The 11,585-nt window shown below is 36.0% G+C and overlaps 1 protein-coding gene across 1 annotated transcript; it reads left to right on the plus strand.

Annotated features, from left to right (window-relative positions):
• Positions 1-375: 375 nt before the first annotated feature.
• LOC137490420 (uncharacterized) lies at positions 376-11,015 on the plus strand. The gene is made up of 7 exons (XM_068224308.2): positions 376-948; positions 4,532-6,589; positions 6,712-6,806; positions 6,950-7,000; positions 7,942-8,434; positions 9,132-9,237; positions 10,709-11,015. Exons 1-6 carry the CDS (start codon positions 729-731, stop codon positions 9,233-9,235), a joined length of 3,021 nt encoding a protein of 1,006 aa, XP_068080409.2. The 5' UTR covers positions 376-728; the 3' UTR covers positions 9,236-9,237; positions 10,709-11,015.
• The last annotated feature ends 570 nt before the right edge of the window (positions 11,016-11,585 follow it).

Genomic DNA, 11,585 nt, shown 5'->3' on the forward strand with positions numbered 1-11,585 from the left:
TATGATGTAGCGACAGTATTTAGAACCCACAAACTGATATTTATTATTTTATAAAATATTTTTTATTTATTTATATATTTTTAATCGAAGCTAGAAGAACTATATCTCTTACAAAATAGTAAAAAATACTAGTCTATGAAATAGTTTAATATTTGTTTGTGTTGCCCTTTTTAAAACTCCTTTAGATTTTTTCAGTATTGTGCTAGTATTTAATATCTGTCACAAACATGCATATTTTTGAACTTGAGCACTAATTTTGTATTTCTGGCAATCAATTTTTGTTATCATTTTAAATAAATAAATAAATAATAAATAAATAAATAAATAAATAAATCCTCCATGGGTTGTAAAGCCCGCCTTTTTATTTGATTGGCTAGCTTTTTGACATTAATGAGCTATCGTTGACTGTAGTAGTGGTTATGACCAAACTTTAGATATAAAAACAGTCAGTCCTAGTTGAATAATATTTGAAAACCACCTTGCCGTTTGTAGTTTTAAGCAAAGAAGAAGGGAAAAAAAAGAAATACATACTCGTAAGCTGTTTCAAACATTCCATAAGTGACGTCACTCGCTAGAACATATTCGTGTACTGCCACAAGCCTTCATTTAATTGATATTCTGAATTGAGCGAAGACGCGTTCACAGAAACCTCGAGCAAATCTTTGGATTTACGAATATTTATTGACTAACATACTTTCTGAGTAAACAGGAGATAACTCGAAGACATTATGAGTAAAAAAACAAAGTTTATGTTTGTCCACGCGATGGCAGCAACAACGCCCGTGTGTGATGGACGAGAGAATGAAGGGACGAAAACATGGCTAAAGAACATTGGATTCTGCACCGACTTCTGTCCCTGGCCCAACGAGGAGAATTCGACTATGGTTTTAGATGCCGACAAAGCATTTGATAAGCCTTTTACTGTCAATGAGAAGAAATACACAACCGGTAAGACTGTCAGCAACCACTCTAGCTTTCTTAGGTTAAAAAATATACATATAAAACTGGGCAAAGATAAAATATTGGGGGATAAAATGAATTAAAAAACATAACATGTGACACAAAACATGAGAAAATATCAATAATGGGGTTTGGGATAAGAAAAGTGGGAGGTGATTTGCCATGAATTGAGACTCTGGCCTCAAACGTCACGAATCTTAAAGTAAGTTTGACGTTTGACATTTATTAACGTTAGACATTTGGTTTCAAACCAAACAAAATCTTTGCTCCTGCTATAGTTTGAGTAAAAATATGTCAGATTGTATTAAATATGTGCCCTTTATGTTGCACAAGGCTTAATTTCTTGTTAAAAAAATTAACCATTCAAATTAATTAAAAAATTCAACCATATGAAATTATACACCAAGACCAGTACCAAAGTGTTCAGAAAAACACAATAATATACAATAATATTTATACAATAATGATAATACTATTTATACAATAATAACATACAATAATATTTTATATACAATAATGTATCCGCTGTAAACACAAATGAATTAAACTCTGACACCATTTGAGATAAAATATTCAAATCAACAATACAAATTTCTAAATATTATAAATTAATCCATATTTTTACTATATCGAATGCACTGCAAACACTTATCTGATTTACTGAAAATATGGATTCCATACTGTATATAAAGTCAACAATGGCATAACTGTAAAAAACAAAGCTTGTGCATCACAGAGAATAATATTTAGACATTTCTAGGGTTGATTTTAATATTTTATCTCAAATGATGTCAGAATTTAATTTAAGTGTTTACATTATATCTGATATACTGACAATATGGATTCATTACCGTATATAAAATCAACAAAGGCATAACTGTAAAAAAACAAAGCTTGTGCATCATAGAGAATAGTATTCAGACCATTTTAGAGTTCATTTGATTATTTTATCTCATATGGTGTCAGAGTTTAATTGACTTTTACCATTTTACATTAAAATTTATTTTAAAATATTATAAAATAAATAAAGTGCTAATTTCAAAAACAGAGTATTGTGCAATAAGCAGGATGTTCTTTCCGAACATTTTGGTACTGGTCTTAAAGTATAATTTCATTTCAGGCCCGTAGTCAGCCCAGTAAAAGGGGTGTTTTTTTTTTTCTTAAAAAGTGGACCTTTTTGCAGTTATACGCCTCAGCTTCTATTTAACTATGAGATTTAAATACTGCATTTTAGTGACATCTTTAGCTGGATTAGGTAGTCAGATGTTATCATAACCACACTTTTTGATGTACTAAAATATTTCCTAAAAATTGCAATAAAAAAACTAAAACAGGACAAATTTTAAAAATGCAAATTTATTACATCATATACTATTAGGGAAAAAATAGCAATCTGTTTAAGTTTTAAAGTAAAAAACTTTAGCCTACTATCGTTCATCAGACAAAAAAACAAACTGGCCAGCACATTCAACTGCCCTCAGTCTCACAATTTGGCCATTTCAATAGAAATAATAATTAAAACGTAATAATAATAATAATAATACAATAACAATTGATTCTTTAGATTTTTTCTTGCCTCTTTGGTTAAAAGAGAAGCACATTTGAAAATTCCTGGATATCAACAATATCCAAAATATATTCAAATTAATTTAATATGGTCTGCTTCTGGTGCTTCACACCTTTTTATTGCTCATTTTTATTGAATTAAGGTCCAAGATTAAGATTTAGTTACCTGTAAAATGTTTTCTCAGTTTAAGAACAATACAGTAGGAAAGAACACTTCTCTTACATCAGATTATAGTTCCACCGAAGCAACAGCCGACAGAGAATTCCAATTGGTCTTAAAATCTTATTCGATGGATTATTTTCAGTATTTATTATGGCATAGCAGTCAAAATAGAACAAATGAGCTCGTATATGGGACAAATTCTGGACTTTTGTCAGTGAGGGTTCCCAGATCACCTTCTGAAGTGGTTTGAGCGATCGGATTTATATCCGATCAGAATAAAACGAATGAAATGACCAAACAGCCTCAAAAACACAGACGTGTTTAAAATTACACTTTATTACAATATATATTGAATATAAATATATTATATTAATTAAATATTATATTATATAATATTAAAGTACATAAAAAATTTAAATGCCAAGTGTGTGTGTGTGTGTGTGTGTGTGTGTGGTAATCTTGAGAAATAGGCCAAATTGAATAATTTTTATTTTTATGTCAACAATCATCAGAAAATTAATATTGGTAAATTGGCCACAAGGACTTTTTTTTAAAACGTGGCCTAGCCAAAACAACAAATTCATATTCAAAATACTATTTTAAAAATCACAGTATGTGTTATATCAAGATTCAGAAAAGAAAAACTGCAAATGATACATCAAGTTAATTGAAGATTTTAATATATTTAATTGTGTTCTTAAGTCAGAAAATCTCCGACTCTAAAAGTTATTTTTGTTGAAAACAAATGATCCTTGCTGTCCTGTGCTTGTGAAATGGACAACAAATTACATTTGTCCCTCTTTGATCTAAAAAATGATCCGATCGGTGACTCAAATAATGTTACCTAAACCATGAGATTTGTGATATGTTACATACACGATTAATTTCCTAAAATATAATTTCTTCTGTGGAAGCCTTTTTTATTTTGCTTGGCTGGAATAAAAACTATATATATATATATATATATATATATATATATATATATATATATATATATATATATATATATATATATATATATATATATATATATATATACAGTTGAAGTCAGGATTATTTACTGTCATCATGACAAAGATGAAATAAATCAGTTATTAGAAATAGGTTTCTAAAACTATTATGCTTAGAAATGTGCTGAAACAATCTTCCCTCCAATTAACAGAAATTGGGGAAAAAAATAAACAGGGGCGCTAATAAGTCAGGGGGGCTAATAATTCTGACTTCAACTGTATATATATATATATATATATATATATATATATATATATATATATATATATATATATATATATATATATATATATATATATTATTCTTTACTGAACAAACCACTGTTGTCCAATGACTTGCCTATTTATTCTAACTTGCCTAGTTAACCTAATTATCATAGCTGGGACAAAGCATTTTAAGCAATAGAATCTATCTCAATAGTAGTATCTTGTAAAATAGTTGTTAAAAATTATATTTAAAAACGTGATGAAAAAATCTCCATTAAATCACAAGAGGGCTAAAATTTTTTACTGTATGTATGTATGTATGTATGTATGTATTTATGAATGTATGTTTAGGAATAGCTTAAACACATTGTTTGATTTCCTTTTTATTCCAAAATTCATCAGAAAATTAGGTAATAATCACGTTCCATAAAGACATTTTGTAACAAATAAATAATTTTTAAAAATAATTCTTTGGACTAACTTTGTTATTTAGGGTTATACAAGCACTTTGGGACAAGTCACCGTATATCTTGTTATTATTAATATGTTTTATTTATATATACACTTAATAACCTAAACAATAACAGATTGTCATGTTTTCTTTTTTGTCTTCTTTTCAATTTAGGAATTCAAATACAAGGCAGCAGGAGGAGCAAAATCCGTGCTTTCCTCAAGAGAGTGTGGAAGGCCATAAAGAAGCCTTTCCTCTGCTGCAGACAGATAAGTGTGGAACCACAAACACCAAAGGGGAATTCACATACAACCAATCCAGACCAAGGGACTGATTCAGATCCAGAGAATGTCGCTGGACCTTCTTGGCTCTGGAACTCTGTTGGTCCAAATTCAGAGCCTGTCCATGGAGTATCTGGTCTCTGTAACTCTGTTCATTCAGATTCAGAGCCTCTCCCTGGAGTATCTGGTCTTTGTAACTCTGTTGATCCAGATTCAGAGCCTGTCCCTGGAGTGTCTGGGCTCTGGAACTCTGTTGAACCAGATCCAAAGCCTGCCTCTGGAGTGTTTGGGCTTTGGAACACTGTTGATCCAGATCTAGAGCCTGTCCCTGGAATGTTTGGTCTCTGGAACACTGTTGATCCAGATCTAGAGCATGTCCCTGTAGAGTCTGGTCTCCGGAACTCTGTTGATACAGAACCAGAGCCTTACCCTAATCCTAACCTTGGAGTGTCTGGTCTCCGAAACTCTGTTGATCCAGATCCAGTGCCTGTCTTTGGAGTGGCTGGTCTCCGGAACTCTGTTGATCCAGATCCAGATCCTGTCCCTGAAGTGGCTGGTCCTTGGAACTCTGTTGATCCAGAGCCTGTCCCTGAAGTGCCTGGTCCTCGGAACACTGTCGATCCAGATCCAGAGCTTGTACATGAAGTGCCTGGTTCTTTGATCGCTGTTGATCCAGATCCAGAGCCTGTTCCTGGAGTGCCTGGTCCTCAGAAAACTGTTGATCCAGATCCAGAGCTTGTCCCTGTAGAGTCTGGTCTCTGGAACTCTGTTGATGCAGAACTAGAGCCTTACCCCAGACCTAACCCTGGAGTGTGTGGTCTCCGAAACTCTGTTGATCCAGATCCAGTGCCTGTCTTTGGAGTGTCTGGTCTCCGTAACTCTGTTGATCCAGATACTGTTCCTGAAGTGGCTGGTGCTTGGCACTCTGTTGATCCAGAGCCTGTCCTTGAAGTGCCTGGTCCTCGGAACACTGTCGATCCAGATCCAAAGCTTGTACATGAAGAGCCTGGTTCTCGGAACACTGTTGATCCAGATCCAGAGCCTGTTCCTGGAGTGCCTGGTCCTCGGAACACTGTTGATCCAGATCCTGAGCCTAACCCTTACCTTAACCATGGAGTGTCTGGTCTCCGGAACACTGTTGATCCAGATCCAGACCCTGCCCCTAGAGTGTCTGGTCTCCGGAACACTGTTGATCCAGATCTAGAGCATGTCCCTTGGCTGTCTTGGCTTTGGAACATTGTGCGTCCTGTGATACAGTTTGTCCCTGGACTGTTCCGTCTCTGGTACACTTTAAATCCAGAGCCTTTTCCTAGACCATCTGGGGTCCAGAACATGGCTGATTCAGGTCTAGAACCTGTCCCTGAAGTGTCTGGTCTCAGGAACACTGTTTATCTAGATCCAGAGCCTGCCCCTGGAGTGTATGGTCTCCAGAACTCTGTTGATCCAGATCCAGAGCCTGTCCCTGGAGTGACTGGTCTCCGGAACTCTGTTGATCCAGATCCAGAGCCTGTCCCTTGGCTGTCTTGGCTTTGGAACATTGTGCATCCTGAGGCAGAGTTTGTCCTTAGACCGTTCCGTCTCTGGTACACTTTAAATGCAGAGCCAGAGCATTTTCCTAGACCATCAGCTGTCCAGAACACAGCTGATCCAGCTCCATCATCTGTCCCTGGAATGTCTGAGACCCGGAATACTGTTGTTCCTGATCCAGATCCAGAGCCTGTCCCTGGACCATCTTGGCTTTGGAACACTCTGGTTCCTGAGCCAGAGTTTGTCCTTGGACCATTTCGTCTCTGGGGCAATTTAAATCCAGATTCAAAGCCTGTTCCTGGACCATCTGTTGTCCAGAACATGGCCGATCCAGAGCCTGTGCCTGGACCATCTAGGCTCCAGGACAAGGCTAATGTGAAGTCCTCATCTGCTTCAGGAGCCCCTGGTTTTGAACCAAATAGAGGTGAGTGTGCTAACAGGACTCTGATTTCACATGTTTTCATGTCTGATGTTTCCGAGGGTCAAAATTGTGGACCACTCATGTAAGGTCAGTATGCAAGAATAACCTCTTCTTCTTTTATTCAGGATCTTTGACTGGTCTTTACAGCATTGGAAAAATGATAGGATCCGGGGGCTTCGGCTCAACATTCAAAGCAGTCCGTAGATCTGATGGCAAGGAGGTAAAAATCTCTTATTTTCAATTTGCTTCTTATGTAACTTGTCCACTTGATCCAAACTTGTATATTTATTAAACAAATTACAGATTAAAAATGTTAAAAAAAAAAATATATATATATATATATATTGTATTTTCTCTTTTCAGGTTGCCATCAAGAAGATTCCGAAGAGCAACTATCCATGTTACATCTCTGTTGTAAGTTGGCAAAACTTCACTCAATTTCTTTAATGGTTTGGACACATTTACGGTTGCATAGTTAAATTTTAAAAGGCAAAAACCAGTCATATGAATCTGTATGAAAACACATGTTCAAGCTGAAGAAAATAATTTTATGGTGACAAGGATGAGCTGTGCTTCATGCTAAAATTTGATTAATGTGGACAGTTACTGTATTATATAGCAGCACTGTAAGAGAACAGAGATGGAAAGCCTTGTTGATAATATATACAAAAGTACTAAAGCAGGGTAAAGTACATGTAAAGGATAAGTTTGCCCAAGCATTAAATCATTGTTTACTTACCCTGTGATTCTAATCCTCTGAGACCTTTGTTCCTCCTCAAAACCCAAAAGATATTTTAGATTAAATTTGAGCTCGCTCTTCTGCTATAGATGGCAAGGGTCCTGAGAAGCTCAAATCCAGAAAAGGAGCTAAAACCATTGTCTGAACAGTTTATGTGGCTACAGTGGTTCAACTGTAATCATATGAAGCTGCTGATACACCTTTGTCTGCCAAAAAACTATAAATACAAATTAGTTTGATAATGTTTTCTCTTCTGCATCAGGTCAGGGTACATGTTTTCTACAGGCAGTATGATATTTTGTCAGAGTCATATTACCTGTAGTAAATGCACACCCCAATCTGATGTTGAAGGGCAAACAAAGCTGTTTTTACAGTTCTTTTTTTGGTGTTCTTGGAGCATCGTATGATTACAGTTAAACCACTGAGGACACTCCTTGTCTCCTTTTCTGGACTTTGAGCACCTCAGGACCATTCCTGTCAGTGGAGCATGAGGGAACTCGCAGATTTAATCTAAAATGTCCTAATTTGAGTTCATTTTTGGGTGAACTAATAATTTAAATAGGACCAATCTTTTCTCAGATGTACAGTTACTAACCTTTGTTCTCTTTCTCTTTAGCCTGGCTGTTCCAACCTTGTGTGTAAAGAAGCAGCGTATCTGAACATGCTAAAACATCCTTCAGCAAGCATGCACGTGATAGAAATGTATGAGTGGTTTGATCAAGATGGGTTCATTTCACTCGTCATGGAGTACCCCCAACCTTGCGTATCTCTGCGGGACTATATATACATGCATGGCAAGCTGAAAGAACCGGTCGCACGTTCCCTGCTGCACCAGTTAGTCCAGGCAATCCAGCACTGCGTTGACCATGGTGTTTCCCACAACGACATGCATGCTGACAACATCCTAGTCAACACAACGAAAGTGGAGCTCAAGCTGATTGACTTTGGCTGTGCTACCAAAATCTGGGCAGAAGATTATGAAAGTGTCGTCTTGACATACATCTGGACCATAGGCTACATGCTGTATTACATGGTGAATGGTAAATATCCAGTGTACAGAACTTCTGGAACGGAGCGCCGCCGTTTGTTTGGTCCCAAAGTATCCAGTGGTGAGTGAAAAGACACATGTACATGTCAAAACCTCAACCTGTTGTAGTTCATGACAAGACAGATAGAGCTTAGCATTGATGAACCAAGGAAATGCTTGACTTTAATAAGGAATCTAACAACACCATGTATATTAGCTCATGAATGGGCAACTTCAGTTCTGGGGGGGCACTGTCCTTTAGGGTTTAACTTTAACTTTAATCCTCAAGTGATCTTGATCTTGATCATCTACTGCTCCTTACATTAGTCTAGTAAAATAGTGCATTTAAAGGAGTGCATGTAAACGAATGAGTAAATTGAAGCTGTTTTGTTTGTGTTTTTCTGGTTGATAAACCCCTCAGATGGATTGGATTCTGCTTGGTCAGACCCAAGTTATATATCACAACAAGCAGTATACATTAGTAAAGAAACAATGTAGTTTGATTGATCATGTATAGAAATGTTAATTTAACAATTAAATAATACTTTATTTATTCATTCATTTAAAGGGATGGTATAGGGCTGCGATTTCAGATATAGCCATTGGCTAGCTTGTTTCAGGAGTGTTTGATTAGGATTTAAGCAAAACTCTGCAGCACACCGGGCCTCCAGGACTCTGCAGTAGCTTTTTTAAATCTCAAATTTCAAAAGATATCTTCATAAATGTCAGCTTTAATGTCTAACACAGTCTTGATTAACTATCTCTTTCTCCTTGTACAGACTGCTGTGATCTGATAGAAAAGTGCCTGGATAACAAATTGTCAAGACTGGTGGACATCTTACAGCACAAGTGGATGAAGAATCAGGAGATGAAGAAGGGATGAAGGTAAATACAACTGATCCAGTAGGAAACAACATTTCTAATACTGGCACACACAAAGCTGATGATGTCATGTTAGTTTTGGCGCTTTTATTAATCATCTTCAGTTTTGCTAATGGCTAACATATTTAAGTGCACTTAAAAGTCATAAAAATTGACAAGTATTAAACATTTTAGCAATACAGTTAATTTGAAAGAAACACATTCGAATATTCGAAGATGTTTATAAAAAACAAAACAAAAAAACAAACAAATTTTTTTTACATTTTCTGAAAATCTGTATATACACACACATATGAAGATGTTTTACTAAAACTTTACTCATGAACCCCTAGTTTTTTACAATTTATTTTCTCTATTTTTGCGACCAAATTTTCTGGTGGTAGTTCCTGAAAATTTTGCGATTAATATATATCTTCATGACTCAAGTCATTAAAATAAAGCTTTTTCAAGACAAGATCTGAAATGGTAGGGGTTAAGCCAAAATAAGGTTGCATAACTCTTATTTTTTACCGACAATCTTACTTTCTGTTTCTCAGATTTCGCTCTCTGAGGCATGACATCATGTACCTCACTCAGAACATGCATTAGAGCTTCCCTTAACATATTAAACCTACAACATGTCAATGGCAGTGAAGCGTTTTCTCTCTTCAATGGCAGGGAAAATCATTTATCAATTTGGCGCATATCATAATAGCAGCCATACATATAGAGCAAAAATAATCTCATTCAATTGAGTCACGTCCAGCGGCCGTCATCCTTGAACCAATCTCCATCATTGTAAGCTGCTTCCTTTTCTGTCTGTTCCACTGCTTCATTTGTTAGACGCTGTTATAGTCTGAAGTCTAAAAATTCGCGCCATGTCATTTGGTCAATTTGTACCGCAGGATGTCTAATCGCATCTTTGCATTGACTTGACATGTAAATCACTCAAGCTTCATCTGCATCTGTTTACTGCACAGACTGCTAAACAATTTCCCCCACTCTCATGTGATGTTAGGGTTGTGAGGGCGCAGGTGAGACGTCATTTTTCAGGAGACACTCAAATACATCACGTGCACTGTGTTTGCAACATCTATAAGTCATGTAAAATAATTAATTGCTAACTGAAATAAATATCATTTGATGGTTTAGAATTGATGTTTTATGATATTATTTGAATTTTTTTGCATTTTAATTAAGAATTTTGCAGAATCGCAAAAGATCTAAACTTTTTGTGGATTTTGCGTTTAATTTACGGATCACAAAAATAATTGAAAACTAGGGCGTCTGTTTACTGCATATAACTACTTCAAAACAACTTTGTGATAAAGAATATTCTTGTTGCAGTATCTGTTTTATGGGCTGATTGTAGCTTTAGGAGGCCGTTAACAGACAATGATTTTCTTTTGTGTTGCTTCCTATTTTATCTAAGTATGCACTAGACATATTTCAGACATGCTTTTCAATTTTTCTTCTTTTATTTTTCCTCATTAAGGAACTTCACACACAAAGCAGCAAAATCTTCAACAAAACAATTGCCAAGAATCATCAAAACTCATCTATAAAGAAGCCTTCATAGATGAGAACTACCAGAACCACCGTCTGTGCTCATAAACACTACAGGATCAGCGTTTCCCCAGGAAACTGCCTCTTTTGAGCTACTCTTCATGGGATCGGCATTCAGCAGAGACATTACACTGAACTGAACTTCAACAGACATTTGTTAAGCTGCTTTGACAACATCTGCATTGTATGAGTTTTGTAAATAAAGATGAATTGACTGTACATATCAGAAATAATATATATAGTATATTATATATATTTATTTAGTTGAACATTTTGCACTATTGTGTGTGTGTGTGTGTGTGTGCGTGGGTCAGATATATTCATTCATTCATTCATTTTCTTTTCGGATTAGTCCCTTTTTTAATCTGGGGTCACCATAGCAGAATTAACTCATCCAGCATAGTTTTATGCAGTGGATGCACTTCCAGCTGCAACCCATCATTGGGAAACCCATACACACTCATTTGCACATATACATACACTACGGAGAATTTAGCCTACCTTATTCACCTGTACCGCATGTGTTTGGACTGTGGGGGAAACCGGAGCATCCGGAGGAATGCAAACCCAGGGAGAACATGCAAACTCCACACAGAAACGCCAACTGACCCAGCTGAGGCTCAAACCAGCGACCTTCTTGCTGTGAGGCGACAGCATACCTACTGCGTCACTGCAATATTATATATTCAGTTATTTTCTTTGGAGGGGTAAGAATATAGAATAACATTTCCCAATTTTATAATTTGTACTGTATTTTTGATGAAACACAGCATTAGTGAGCAGGGGAAGCTTATTTAAAAACATTT

Source organism: Danio rerio, chromosome 11 (assembly GCF_049306965.1).
Source record: "Danio rerio strain Tuebingen ecotype United States chromosome 11, GRCz12tu, whole genome shotgun sequence".
In the NCBI taxonomy this organism is placed as follows: Eukaryota; Metazoa; Chordata; class Actinopteri; order Cypriniformes; family Danionidae; genus Danio; species Danio rerio.

Bases quoted from the DNA above. Each gene is read 5' to 3' on its own strand.
- LOC137490420 (XM_068224308.2), top strand. From the start codon at position 729: ATGAGTAAAAAAACAAAGTTTATGTTTGTCCACGCGATGGCAGCAACA. The intron at 6,590-6,711 runs GTGAGTGTGCTA...TCTTTTATTCAG, and splicing joins TGGTTTTGAACCAAATAGAG to GATCTTTGACTGGTCTTTAC. The intron at 7,001-7,941 runs GTAAGTTGGCAA...CTTTCTCTTTAG, and splicing joins ATCCATGTTACATCTCTGTT to CCTGGCTGTTCCAACCTTGT.